Genomic DNA, 13,177 nt, shown 5'->3' with positions numbered 1-13,177 from the left:
AGCTGACATTGGACCATCATCTCTTGCTGTGGCGAGGGGGAAGTTTGCCCAGGTCTGACTGGTGCATCAGTTGCAGCCCTATCTGGACAGGGAGTCTCTATTCACAGTCACTCACGCCCTTATTACCTTGTGGTTTGACTAGTGCAATGCTCTCTACCTGGGGCCACCTCTGAAGAGCATTTGGAAACTACAAATTGTGCAGAATAATAATAATAATAATAATAATAATAATAATAATAATAATAATAATAATCCAAAGATGATCCAAAGTGCAGACTCTGTAAAGAAACAGATGAAACAATCGATCACATACTCAGCTGCTGCAAAAAGATCGCACAGACTGACTACAAGCATAGACATGATGCTGTGGCACAGATGATCCACTGGAACTTGTGCCGGAACTACCATTTCCCAGTGGCAAAGAACTGGTGGGATCATAAGCCCGAAAAAGTGGTCGAAAATGAGCAAGCAAAACTACTGTGGGACTTCCGACTTCAGACTGACTGAATTCTAAAGCATAACACACCAGACATCCTGATTGTTGAGAAAAAGAAAGTATGGATCATCAACATCGCAATCCCAGGGGACAGCAGAATTGAGGAGAAGCAGCTAGAGAAATTAGTGAAATACGAAGATCTAAAAATCGAGCTGTAACGACTCTGACATAAGCCAGTGAAAGTGGTCCCAGTGGTACTTGGCACGCTGGGCGCAGTGCCAAAGGATCTCAGCGGACATTTGAAAACCATCGAAATTGACAAAATCCCCATCTGTCAATTGCAAAAGGCCGCTTTACTGGGATCGGTAAACATAATTCGCTGCTACGTCACGCAGTCCTAGGTGCTTGGGAAGCGCCCGACTGGTGATAAAATACGAAATCCAGCATAGTGATCTTGTTTGCTGTGTTGTATTGACATAATAATAATAATAATAATAATAATAATAATAACAACAACAACAACAACAATAATAATAATAATTTATTAGATTTGCATGCCGCCCCTCTCCGAGAACTCGGAGAATGCAGTCACGTGAGTAGTCATGGGCCTCCCAAGGTATGCCAATGTTTCTTCAGCACTCCACTGACTGCATTGGCTGCCAATAGGTTTCCGGACATAACCAGTGTTGGTTATGACCTATAAAGCCCTACATGGCATTGGACCAGATTACCTAAGGGACAGCCTTCTGCCGCATGAATCCCAGCATCCGGTTAGGTCTCACAGAGTCGGCCGTTTCTAAGTCCCATCAACTAGAAAATGTCACTTGGCGAGGCCTACGGGAAGAGCCTTCTCTGTGGGGGGCCCAGCTCTCTGGAATCAGAGAGATTCGTACTGCTCTCCCCCTCCTCGCCTTCTATAAGAATGATTTTTTAATTTTTTAGCATTTTTAAAATTAGTTTTTTAGATTAATTATTTATATTAATTGGATCAGATATGTTATTGTATATTATATTTATTGATGTGTTGTGAGCTGCCCTGAGTCCATGGAAAGGGGCAGCATACAAGTCCAATCAATCAATCAATAAGACATGCTGTATCTTATTTCCTATTTAACAAAAATGGAATTTGGAAACATAAATAGACTTCATTTATTTTAATGAAGGGTAATAAAACCAGTTTAATGGTAATTAAAATAGATTCTGAAATGAAACAAAGGAAATACATTTCAATAATTCAGTTTGCTCCTGAAGTGCTTGGAAAATTATGCTGCTGTGATTGGGCAATTTATGAATAAACCTTGGCAGTATGATTTTGGTGGAACCCAGGGCTGACCCAAACTCACAACAGGAGATCCAACCTAGAATTAAGGAGAAAATTCCTGTCAATGAAAATGATTAATCAGTGGGAAAGCTTGCCTCCAGAGGTTGTAGATGCTCCATCACTGGAAGTTTTAAAGAAAAGATTAGATATCCATTTGACTGAAGTGGTGCAGGGTTTCCTGCCTAAGCAAGGGGTTGGACTAGAAGACCTCCAAGGTCCCTTCCAACTCTGTTATTCTGTTCTGTTATTTTTTTCCTATAACTGAAGTTTGCTTTTTCTGCTTCCCCACCTAATGTCACTCTGATAGTAGTTAGTCCTAGTAGGTAGTGGGGGTAGAATTGATAATAATTCTGCTGGAACTGGATCCATGGACAACAAATATCTGTGTGTTTGCAGTTTTCTGTCATACGGTGGTATAACTGAGAAGCTGATATCCTATTAATTCATTCTCCTGTCATGTTATCCTAGCTTTTTCTTGCTGTGATAGAAAAAAAAATGCACATACAAACCATGTGCCTCTGTGAGTGAGTGAAAAAGAATGTGTCTATTTTGAGATGTGTTAAATGCATATTCTCTGTTGTAACATTAGAATCAGCCTGTGGAAAGTTGGACTGCTAAAATAAATCACTGAAATTCAATACTGGGGAATATTTGTAGAATAGGGCATTCGTTATTGAGCACAACTATTTTGACAGAGAGCTTTAAGGTTCCATCTTTATGGGAGCAGATAATTTCTTTTGCTTACGAGAGTAAACTGTAGTAAAAAAAGCAAGAGATTTGAGAGACAATTTTTTGTGGAAATTTATTACAATTTATTACATCTAAATAGGGATATCTGTTTTTCAGAAGGCCAGATCCTGAAGATAAAACTCAAATACTGTGGCCACCTAATGAGAAGAAAGGACTTGCTGGAGATGAGCCTTATGCCAGGAAAGATTGAGGGCAAAAGAATAAAGGGACGACAGAGAATGAGGTGGCGGGACGGAGTCACTGAAGCAGTTGACGTGAGCTTAAATGGACTCCAGAGGATGGTAGAGGACAGGAAGGACTGGAGGAACGTTGTCCATGGGGTCACGATGGATTGGACATGACTTCACAACCGACAACAAAAAAATAGATAGGAATCTATAGGACACTAATATATAGATAAGTCCTGATGATAACTTCAATGGTGAGGGTCGTCTATTAAGTCATATCTGCCCAGTTTTTGTGTTCATATTTTTTTCTGCCAATGTGTAAGACAGAATATTTGTTGGTTGAGACTTGCTCAGAGGAGGTTCCAACAAGCCAGTTTACTACCCAGAAAAAGAACAGCTGCATGGAAGTTATTTTTCTCGTCCCTGCGAGGAATAACATTTGGCTCCAGCTGCTGGTTGCCCAGGAATTGTCGACATGAAGGAAGATAAGACGAATCAGGGCTATTCAGTCATTTATAGCATCCAAGCTCAAACCAGGCCACTTGTAAAAGAAATTAACTGAGCGCAAAGGATCTGAAAGAATCATTGGCAACTATTTTTCTTATAGAGAAGCATAAGAAATAGAAGCCTCCAGAGATCTAGAAGGCTTAGCCAGTCAGAGTAAGTAAGTATTAGTGACAGAACAGGAAGACCCAGGAAGTGAGGTGATTTTAGATTCAGAAGGCTGAGAAGTTCTCTGAAACCAAAACTCTAAAAAGAACTAAACACTGGTAGACAAGAAGCATCCAGACAGAAGCCCAACACGTAGTCAATAATGGAGCATTGAAGGGAGCCTAAGTCCTCCATAAAGAAAGCATCAGTTAATACAACTAAAAGAACTACTGGGAGTAGGTGAGGAATTAAAAGTCTGGGTAAAAGCAGTTTCCAATACCCTCCACTTTCCAGCACAATCCATTAAGCCGCGCAAGAGAATGTAAGTTATAATGGGCTATGGAGGACTAGGCAGAGGTCAAAAGGTCTAGTGGGACCAGAGTTCAAATTAAAAAGGAAAGTTAAAGAACAGGAACAAAGAGTACTGTAGAATTTAGAATGTAAATATGTTGATCAAATAGTTTAAAAGGTAATAGACATGAGAAAATAAAGCAGAAAACTGATTGTAATTAAAAAAAACAGCAAATCTTGTAAAAATATTATTTTTAAAATGCATTTTTCCAATATCTTATAATAAAAATCTCATTTAGAGAGAATTGTGGGTCTCTTTGACTAGTACCACCTCCCAAAATAAGTGGTCATTTAAAATATATAATGGATTTAATTGGAAGGGATATTTCCCCTTGCATTTGTTATAGCATCCCATTTTTGAAGCTGTGGTTTCATGGTAACTCATTCATAATATGAACATCAATTTGCGAATTATAGTTAAAATAGACCAGAAATTTGAAGTCAATAAAGTTATTTTGATTGGGGTAAATACATTCGTTATTGTGAACAAAATAGTCTCACTATACAGTATAGCTAAATTTTCCAATATTCTAGGGATATTTGCATTTGCATTTTTTCTCAAAATGAAACATATATTTTCTATCTTTGTTCATATCCAGTCCTATTTGATTTTAATATCTTACATTTGGCAGAAGTGGATACTTGACAACACCAATGCTGTTCCTCTAATTTTTGAGCTATCACATACAAACTTATAAAATAGTTCAGAAGTGTGTATCAATATGATTCAGGAAAACCAAACTCTAAATTCCATTCTTAAAACAGATGTTGGTAATAATGTTTACACTGCCTGTTACCAGCCCAAGAAATGTTTTTTCATACTCAAGCAACCCTCAAATTGGAATTACTATCAAACTATGCCTTGTTTAAACTGAATAAACCACATAACACAAAAAGCGTTACACTGACCTGAAACGAAACCAACCACATTATGGCTTAAGATCGGAGTGGGTTAATTAAAATCTAGATTCCTGTTGATTGCTCATACTATTTAAATTATTTCTAGACAATGCAAACCGTATGGCCATGGCATTACAATTATAAAATTGCATTATGTATAAAAAATAAGGCATCTAGCAAGTGCTCATTTCAGGAATGAGTCGTTTTAGATTGAGTTTGCAGTCCTTATAAAACACGAACTTGGTTTACATGTCATTCTGCATTTGATCATAGCTTAGCATGTTGTGTGAATTCAGTCATTATAGTTGATGTTTTGTGGTTTACCACAACGCATGAATCTATGCACAGAATTATTGAATAAACATGCCTTAGCATGATGTGTGAACTGCTTGCATGTCTTGCCAAGTAATTATCTTTGCACTGAAAATGTCACAATATGCACAATAGTAGCACACCCAGTTCTTTCCAAACTATTTTGGTCATGAAATTCTTGGGGACTTGATATGACCAAACAGAATTAAAAATTACTTGTCAATATTACACTGGGATCTCAAGCCAAAGACAAATAACTCCCACCATTTTATAAATAAGGATCTTTATTTAGAATAGTGTTGAAAACATTCTCAGCATCCATATTGTATAAATATATAAAGTTAAAGTTTGGCACAACAAACCAAGCAACATTAAATACATACATTTTTATTGTTCTTTCCATGGAAACTTCTTTTGTTGCAAAGTATACAAAATAATTGCTCTTGTTCTTTTTTTTAAAAAAAGTGGTCCACAACCTTTTCTGCATATATGTGGATGTGATTATTGGGGGAGAGGGGTTAGACAGGGGAGGGGGGATTGCAAAGAAAGGCAGCAATTCTGAATGCATCTGGCTGCTTAAAGTATAGAGATAGTAATGGGAATTGAGCAGCCTATCCAGGACTGTAAGGATCCCCATCCATTCACCTAAAAACATTGGCCATTTCATGGTGCACAACTCTGAAAGACCTCTATATACAAATTAAATAGCTTTTGTTTATAACCAATAAATAAGTGCATTCTTGGAGTAATACAAGCATGGAAAAAAGGAATTATTAGATAGATTTGAAAGCGAGTTAAAAAAAGATAGCTGTTAAGTATCATTCATTCTCGGTCTTGGAAATGCAGGTTTAAGTATGATTGCTGGTTAAAAGAGAACATTCGTCATATTTGCACTTCATAGCACTTGGTAAATAGGGTTGCTGGCATTGTTGTTGGCACAGTCCTGAGGAATCTGAGTACAGCTGGCTGGGGAGCTGGTTTGGGCTCCAGTATCACTCAGGCTGGCCCCGTCGTGGAGTGAGCAAGGGCTGCCTTCAATCCCACTTTCAGCTGTGGGTATAGCAGGACAGGCTGTGCTCTCTGTTGAAATCCGTTCCACAATGCTGGATAAGCAATCTAGGCTGGAAACGACTGAATTCTTCCCTTGCTTTGAATCTAAGGACAAGGAGATCCGTCAGTCTCAAGACAATACCGAGAAGCTATTTTTTGCAGGAGTCCTCACACATACACACACATATGAAATACATGTTTTATAACATATATTGCTATTCAGCAATCAAGGGAACAATTTCAGATAAATTTCTACTCAGTTCCCCTCTAGTTGCAAATTCAATGTACAGTACATTACAGTAATGGCACATAAGCTGAAAATACAAAAAGAGACCATTTAAAAATGTATGCATTTATTAATTAAATTTATATACTTTCCATCTCACTGTTCAGGTCTAAGGTTATGTACCAAAACAACTGCTCACTTTGATCACCAATCAAAATTAAATGCATGCAACTTCATAACAGTAACAGTATACGTATTTGATAAAATGCATATGCTTTCAGGTACCTATATATGAATAAAACGGTACCCAAAATATTATATATCTTAATTGAGAAAAAAAATCATTTTTAAAAGGCAAATTACTCACCACTGAGTGATTCTGAATAGTAGCTGCTGTCATAACTACTCCTTCTGCGAGAACTGCAAGGAGGACCACTGTATTCCATCTGAAACAAAACCCAACAATACAAGGCATTTATTCAGAAACGTGAACACAAATCTCGATTCAAAAGTTTAACACTACTTTATATATCAGATATCACATACATATGTACATATACATACACAAACATTTTATTTAATGTTTACTGCATTTCACAGCAAAGTCAGAAATTATACATATTGTTGTCTTAGTTATTTAGACTTAGTGTAGCAGTTTTGCATGTATAAATACCAGCCTGACATTCTCTTACAACAAGCCCTTAACTCAAAGTTGTACTGGAATATGGAATGAGCTACTGTCAGCCTAGGAAACTAATCAGTGGACATTTGGGTAGAAAAATCTCACCTAATGATAGCAGTGGCATTTATTACCATGCCAAATAGATATATTTATAATGCATTGTCCTATTGTGATGGTATTTTTTAAATTTCATATCATGTAAGCCACCTGGGTTGAAATGCCATATATGTTTCAACAAATAAGTAAAAAAGCAAATGTTCCATGTCTTCTAGGAGGTCATTAGGAAGTTGGCTTTCCCCTCAACTACGGGGCGCGAAGGTTACTCTAATTGTGTTTTAAAGCAGGGGTCTCCAACCTTGGCAACTTTAAGATTTGTGGACTTCAATTCCCAGAGTTCCCCAGCCAGCAAAGCTATTACTATTGACTTTTAAAAATGTATTTAATTGCTGTTGTGCTTTCAGGGGTACTTTATATATAATATGGGTGGCCATGCCTGTGAAGTGTAGCCATACACATTTTTTAAAAAATTAGTAAGGTAACAGTTAAGTAAATCAATAATTAATTTTTATGAATGTGAACTCCATGGTTCTAACATTAGCAACAGCACATCCCATTTCACAATGCTTTATAGCTCTCTCTAAGGGGTTTGCAGAGTAAGCACATTTTCCCCAACAATCTGGGTCCTGATTTTACCGATCTTGGAAGGAGGGAACCTTGAACCCCTCCAGGATTGGACTCCTGGCTGTGGGCAGAGTTTGCTGAAATACTGCATTCTAACCACTGCACCACCATGGTTCTTAGTAGAGGAAGAATTGGTATCTGTTGTTTTTTTTTACTCTTAACTGAATTCCAAATATTCATCAAAGTAGGAAACAAAATTAAATGACAAGAGAAATGTTAGTTGCATACTGGCCAAGGATTATACATGACTCATTTGTCTTTCCTTGTCAAATGATCTCTTAGGCAAGTCATAGACTCCCATAATTCCTGTGCTTTGATTAAATCCTCCAGAAGGTTCCTCCTCTTGAATGATTTTAGACTGGGATGCTTCAGAGCGATTGACAGATATGCTAACAGTAACCCACTCTGTCACACCCCAAATCTCAATAAAAGACTAAGTATCAATAAAACCCAAGTCCTGCCCAACATGACATTCATTAAATCACACAGAAACACTCATTCTTTTTCAATCTAGCCGACCTCATGGGCTCTTCATTGTGGGGGTTGGATTTAGGAAGAAAATGCTGTCTTATATGTTACCATAATGGTCCCCCTTTCAGGGAGGAGAAATATCTTATGAACAAGTTTTTTTGTTTTTTTTAAAAAAGGGAAGAGGGTTGGTAGAAAAGTCTGTGAAATTACAAATCGGATTTTACTGTGGCATAATGTTAATCACTTTTTCCTAAGTTGCTATTCTCTATATTAAAGCACTTTATCATTGCAAGAAATCTCCAATACGTTACAGTACTTAAGATCCACAGCAGTGTTATTAATTTTTGCCTATTCTTCCTAAATCACAGGACTCCATGTACATTTACTAGAGAGTAAGTTCCAAAGAAGGCAGGATGGTCCTTAGAAAATAATGTAGAGGATCCATTGGCAAATAGTCCTTTTTTTCCCTCCTCAGAAAGGCTTTGAACTAGCATATTTTAATGAATACCGTTCAATGAACATTCTCCACATATGACCAGATTCAGAAGCATTTACTTTGGACTGCTCTATTCCTGAGGAAGTGAATGAGGTCAGGGTGTAATTTTAACTGCCATCCTCCATCTCAAAAATATTAACTTCAGGATATATAGCTGCATGGCTAGGGAAAAGAGGAGATGTATCTTTGGACAAGCAAGATGAAAATGTTCCACATAATATACGGGGATAAGTTTGCATTTTCCCCAGTGATTAAATTTCATAAGCAAATAGTAATTATATTTGCTCCAAGGGGGAAAAAAACCCCAGAAGAGCTCATTTTACTGCAAGGAAGCCAGAGGGAATTGAATTTCAGAAGATACTGATTGAATTTCATACCACAAATCCTTTAGAGTAGTGATACTTAAAGTTTGTTCCCTGTTTTAATTTGCTGTTGCAGTATTTTATACTTGGCTTTCTTGAGGTAGGTGTGTGTGTGTGTGTGTGTGTGTGTCTGTGCACGCACCAATGCCTTTGAGTCAATTCTTGACTCCTGGACAATATATCTATGCAGTATTATATTTTGGAAGTGGCTTGCCATTGCCTCCTGCCTAGGGCTGTGACAGAATGACTGGCCCAAGAGCATTCAGCTGGCTTCATGCCTGAAGCAGAACTCCTGGTTTCTAGCTTGTCTGTCTGTCTGTCTGTCTGTCTGTCTGTCTGTCTGTCTGTCTGTCTATCCAATTTATATGCCACCCAACTCTCAAAGGACCCTGTTGCCCTAACTAATGTACCAATCTGGATCTCTTGATGACGGTGTTTCCAAACTGTATATATTTTTCTTTAGTTGGAGTCACCAAAGAAGCTTCTGTTGAAAAGCAACCTGAAGCAACTTGATTATATATATATTCTGGATAGATAGATAGATAGATAGATAGATAGATAGATAGATAGATAGATAGATAGATAGATAGATAGATAGATAGATAGATAAATTATTAGGAAGCGTGTCTCCTTGAAGTAAAATCCCACCAATTTACTGAATGCTCATTCCTTAGAATGCAGGCTCACCAATAAAACTACAGCTAGATGAAAAGGTGAATTGGAACAACACAGTTAAAAGCAGAACAGAGGGACAATGTATTCCATCTATGTATTCCATGTATTCCATTTATTACAATCATTGATGCATAGGAATTTTCATATCAATTTCTCCTGTCTCCATCCTAATTCCTGATGGAACAAATAACCTAAACTGGATTAAGACAGCAAACCTCCCCTCCCTTTTTACTCTAAGGCTGAGAGCACCACCACCCCAAAAAACAAAAAAAACCCTTGCATATGGACTTTTTCCTTCTCTTTCTCTTGGATTAGAGACTAAGCCTGCTTCAGCACCAGAAGTGAGCATTCCCTATTTTCCTGGACATAAGGATGAATAGAAACCGCTCCCCCCCCCCCATGCCAAGGAATCAGAGGGCACTTGGAGAAAGATGCTCTCAAAAGGCATCTTGGATTGGTTATAAGCTTTCTCTTTTGTCCTGGAAATTAAAAGGAGAGACAACCTGAGAGAAGGCAAGTTGACTAAAGGAGAATAACTGCACCCTATCTCTCCTCTTGAACACAAACTAAACAAGAAGTCCTCCTAGCACTACTATCAGTAGTTACATACTTCCAAAAAGGCAGATTAACCCTTGCAACCCTAAGAAACTTTTTAAGGAAGCCAAGGCTAGAAGTTGGGGTTCTCCCTCCCACTTGGAAAACCCTAGTTTCTGAAAAAGTCATGAGAGCAGGCTGAATCCAGCACCCCCAAAATGATTCGGGACAGGGGGGGACAAATAGGGGCTTCCTGCTTCTGTGCCACAAATTTCAGGGCAACACGTCCTCCACTTTTCTTGCCAGGGTTTCTCATCTTTAAGAGGGACCATCAAGACATGCAGAGAAGTGGATTGCCCATCTCTCTATTCAAGACAAATTAGCAACAGCACTTAGATTTATAGGAGTACTCCTTGATTGACAACGTTTCATTTAGTGACTGTTCAAAGTTACAACGGCACTGAAAAAAAGTGACTTATGATCCGTTTTCACACTTATATAACCATTTTGCCATTCCCCATGATCGCGCGATCAAAATTGGTTACTAGTTCATATTTATGACAGTTGCTGTTTCCCCAAGATCCTGTGACTGGGGATGTCAGATTCCCAGATTCAGAGCCTCAGTGGTACAGTGGTTAGAGTGCAGTACTGCAGGCTCCTTCTCCTGATCACCAGCTGCCAGCAGTTTGGCAGATCGAATCTCAGTGGGCTCAAGGTTCACTCAGGGAAAAAGCATTTTGAAATTCCCTGATATTTCCCTGACATTTCCCTGTAATTTGTGATCTAGTTAAGGCGCAGTCGTAGATGATGTCATATCAAATGGATAAACCTTGGAGAAATATTGGTAGCTGAGGAAGCAAGTTGTTGCCAGTTATGCTCATTTTTGCTTGACTCTGTCAGGCAGCGTAATCCATTTTTTAAAAAACATGATTTTTCCCTGACTTTTAAACATTTTAATACAGTTTGGTTTTTTCCCTGATTTATTCCATTTTTTTCCACGAATTCCCTGATAATTCCCTGATTTCCCTGTTTTCCAGGTTTGCTGGACAGCCTGTCCATCCTTCCAAGGTGGGTAAAATGAGAACCCAGATTGTAGGGGGCCATATGCTGACTCTCTGTAAACCACTTAGAGAGGGTGGTAAAGCACTGTGAAGCAGTATATAAGTCTAAATGCTATTGTTATTGACTTAACAACCACAACTTATCAACTGCAGTGATTCACTTAACAACTGGGGCAAGAAAGGTTGCAAAACCAGACAACGTTCACTTAATCCACATAGAAACATATAGAAGATTGACAGCAGAAAAAGACTCCATGGTCCATCTAGTCTGCCCTTATACTATTTCTTGTATATTATCTTAGGATGCATATACAGTATGTTTATCCCAGGCATGTTTATGCTGGAAGTTTGTTCCAAACATCTACTACTCTTTCAGTAAAATATTTCCTCAGGTTGCTTCTAATCTTTCCCCCAACTAACCTCAGATTGTGTCCCCTTGTTCTTGTGTTGACTTTCCTATTAAAAACACTTCCCTCCTGAATCTTATTTAACCCTTTAACATATTTAAATGTTTCAATCATGTCCCCCCTTTCCCTTCTGTCCTCCAGACTATACAGATTGAGTTCATGAAGTCTTTCCTGATACGTTTTATGCTTAAGACCTTCCACACCTCACTTTTACAGCAGAAATCTCAGGCAACAATTGCGGAGGCAAGTATACAGCCCACTCTAAGCGGTAAACAGAGTCGCATACTGTATTGGAAACCACTACCTCCCCCAACAAATGTGGGTCGTCACGGAGACCGAAGCCTCCTCGATCAGCGACGGTTTTGGGGTTGTTGTTTTCCCGCGCCAGAGCGCGGGAGACTCACCATGCCGTCGGAGCAGTTGGAGCGGGGGCTGGAGGCGTCGGAGTCGCCGCTGTAGTGTTCCAGCACCGGGTAGTAGACGTCCTCTTGCTCCCGGAGCAGCGCCTGGAGGCTCTCGATGTAGCGGATGGCGTTGCGCAGGATCTCCACCTTGGGCAGCCGCTGGTTGGGGTTGGTGGAGGTGCAGCGCTTGAGCGTCTCGAAGGCCTCGTTGACCTTGCTGAGCCGCCGGCGCTCGCGCATGGTGGCCGCCTTGCGGCGGTCGGCGTTGGTGGTCTTCCTCTTGCAGGCCTTGCAGGCCCAAAGCAGGCAGCGGCCCGCTTGGTGGTGCCCGCTGGGCGCTCGGATGTGCTCGTCCTCGTGGCCGTGGTGGTGGCCGCCGCCGCCCCCGTGCTCGTCGCCCTTGAGCAGGCCTCCCACGTGCACCAGCCGCGGGTCCAGGTCTTCGAAGAAGTGCATGTCCGACGTGTTGAAGCAAGGGTCGTCGTAGAAGTCGCCGGCGGGCGAGAAGGAGCAGAGGGAGCCCTCGGTCAGCTCCATGTGGCCTAGGACGTCCATGGGAGAGCGGCGGGCGCCGGGCTCAACACCCGGGCTTTCTTCAAGGAGGGGACGCGGCGGGGCCCGGGGCACGAGGAAGGAGCGCGGGAGGGGGCTTCGCTTTCGCTTCCCGCTTCTTTCTCCCCGCCTTCCCCCTGCCACCGCCTGGGAGCGAGCGACGGGGCCTTCCTGATGCCATCCCGCCGGGTCCTCCTCGTGGCTCTATTTATCCCGGAGAGGAGGCCGGCCGTTCCTCCGCAGCCGTCTCTGCCCCACCTGCCGGCCTATCCCCTCGGGCCTCGCAAAGCCAGGCGGCGGGAGGGGCGGCGGTGAGGGGCGTGTGTGTGTGTGTGTGTGTTGTGTCTCCAAGCGAGCGGGAAGGGAGAGGCGAGAGGCCGGGCCCGTCGGGATTGGAGGGAGGTCGAAGAGAGAGAGACTCCCCGTCGGACGAGAGCCGGAGTAACGTGGCCGTGTTTTGAGAGACGGGTGGGGAGGGGACAAATGTCAAAAGGCCTGTTTGTGGATCTGACGGAATCGGTGTGTGTGACGGGGGGATGTGTGTGCGTTGCTGTTTTCTGCTTTCCTTCTTTATTTTTCAACGCGGTGCTTTTTAAAGTTTGTTGTCCGGCTATTGAAAAAACTTGGGAGCGAAAGAAAAAAAGGAATTAATGCAGCTATGTAATAATAAAGAGCCGTTTTTTGGAAT

General features: G+C 40.8%; 1 protein-coding gene across 1 annotated transcript; it reads right to left on the bottom strand.

The window, feature by feature from the left end:
* Positions 1–5,154: 5,154 nt before the first annotated feature.
* Positions 5,155–12,920, bottom strand: MYOD1 (myogenic differentiation 1). The gene is made up of 3 exons (XM_070735616.1): positions 11,938–12,920; positions 6,532–6,610; positions 5,155–6,043 (listed from the first exon to the last, which is right to left on the bottom strand). The coding sequence occupies exons 1-3, from the start codon at positions 12,490–12,492 to the stop codon at positions 5,784–5,786; spliced, it is 894 nt and encodes a 297-aa protein (XP_070591717.1). The 5' UTR covers positions 12,493–12,920; the 3' UTR covers positions 5,155–5,783.
* Positions 12,921–13,177: the final 257 nt, after the last annotated feature.

This window comes from Erythrolamprus reginae, chromosome 1, assembly GCF_031021105.1.
Source record: "Erythrolamprus reginae isolate rEryReg1 chromosome 1, rEryReg1.hap1, whole genome shotgun sequence".
NCBI classification, from domain to species: domain Eukaryota; kingdom Metazoa; phylum Chordata; class Lepidosauria; order Squamata; family Dipsadidae; genus Erythrolamprus; species Erythrolamprus reginae.
Note: the sequence above shows the minus strand (reverse complement) of the source record. Positions and strands in the feature narration are given on the sequence as shown.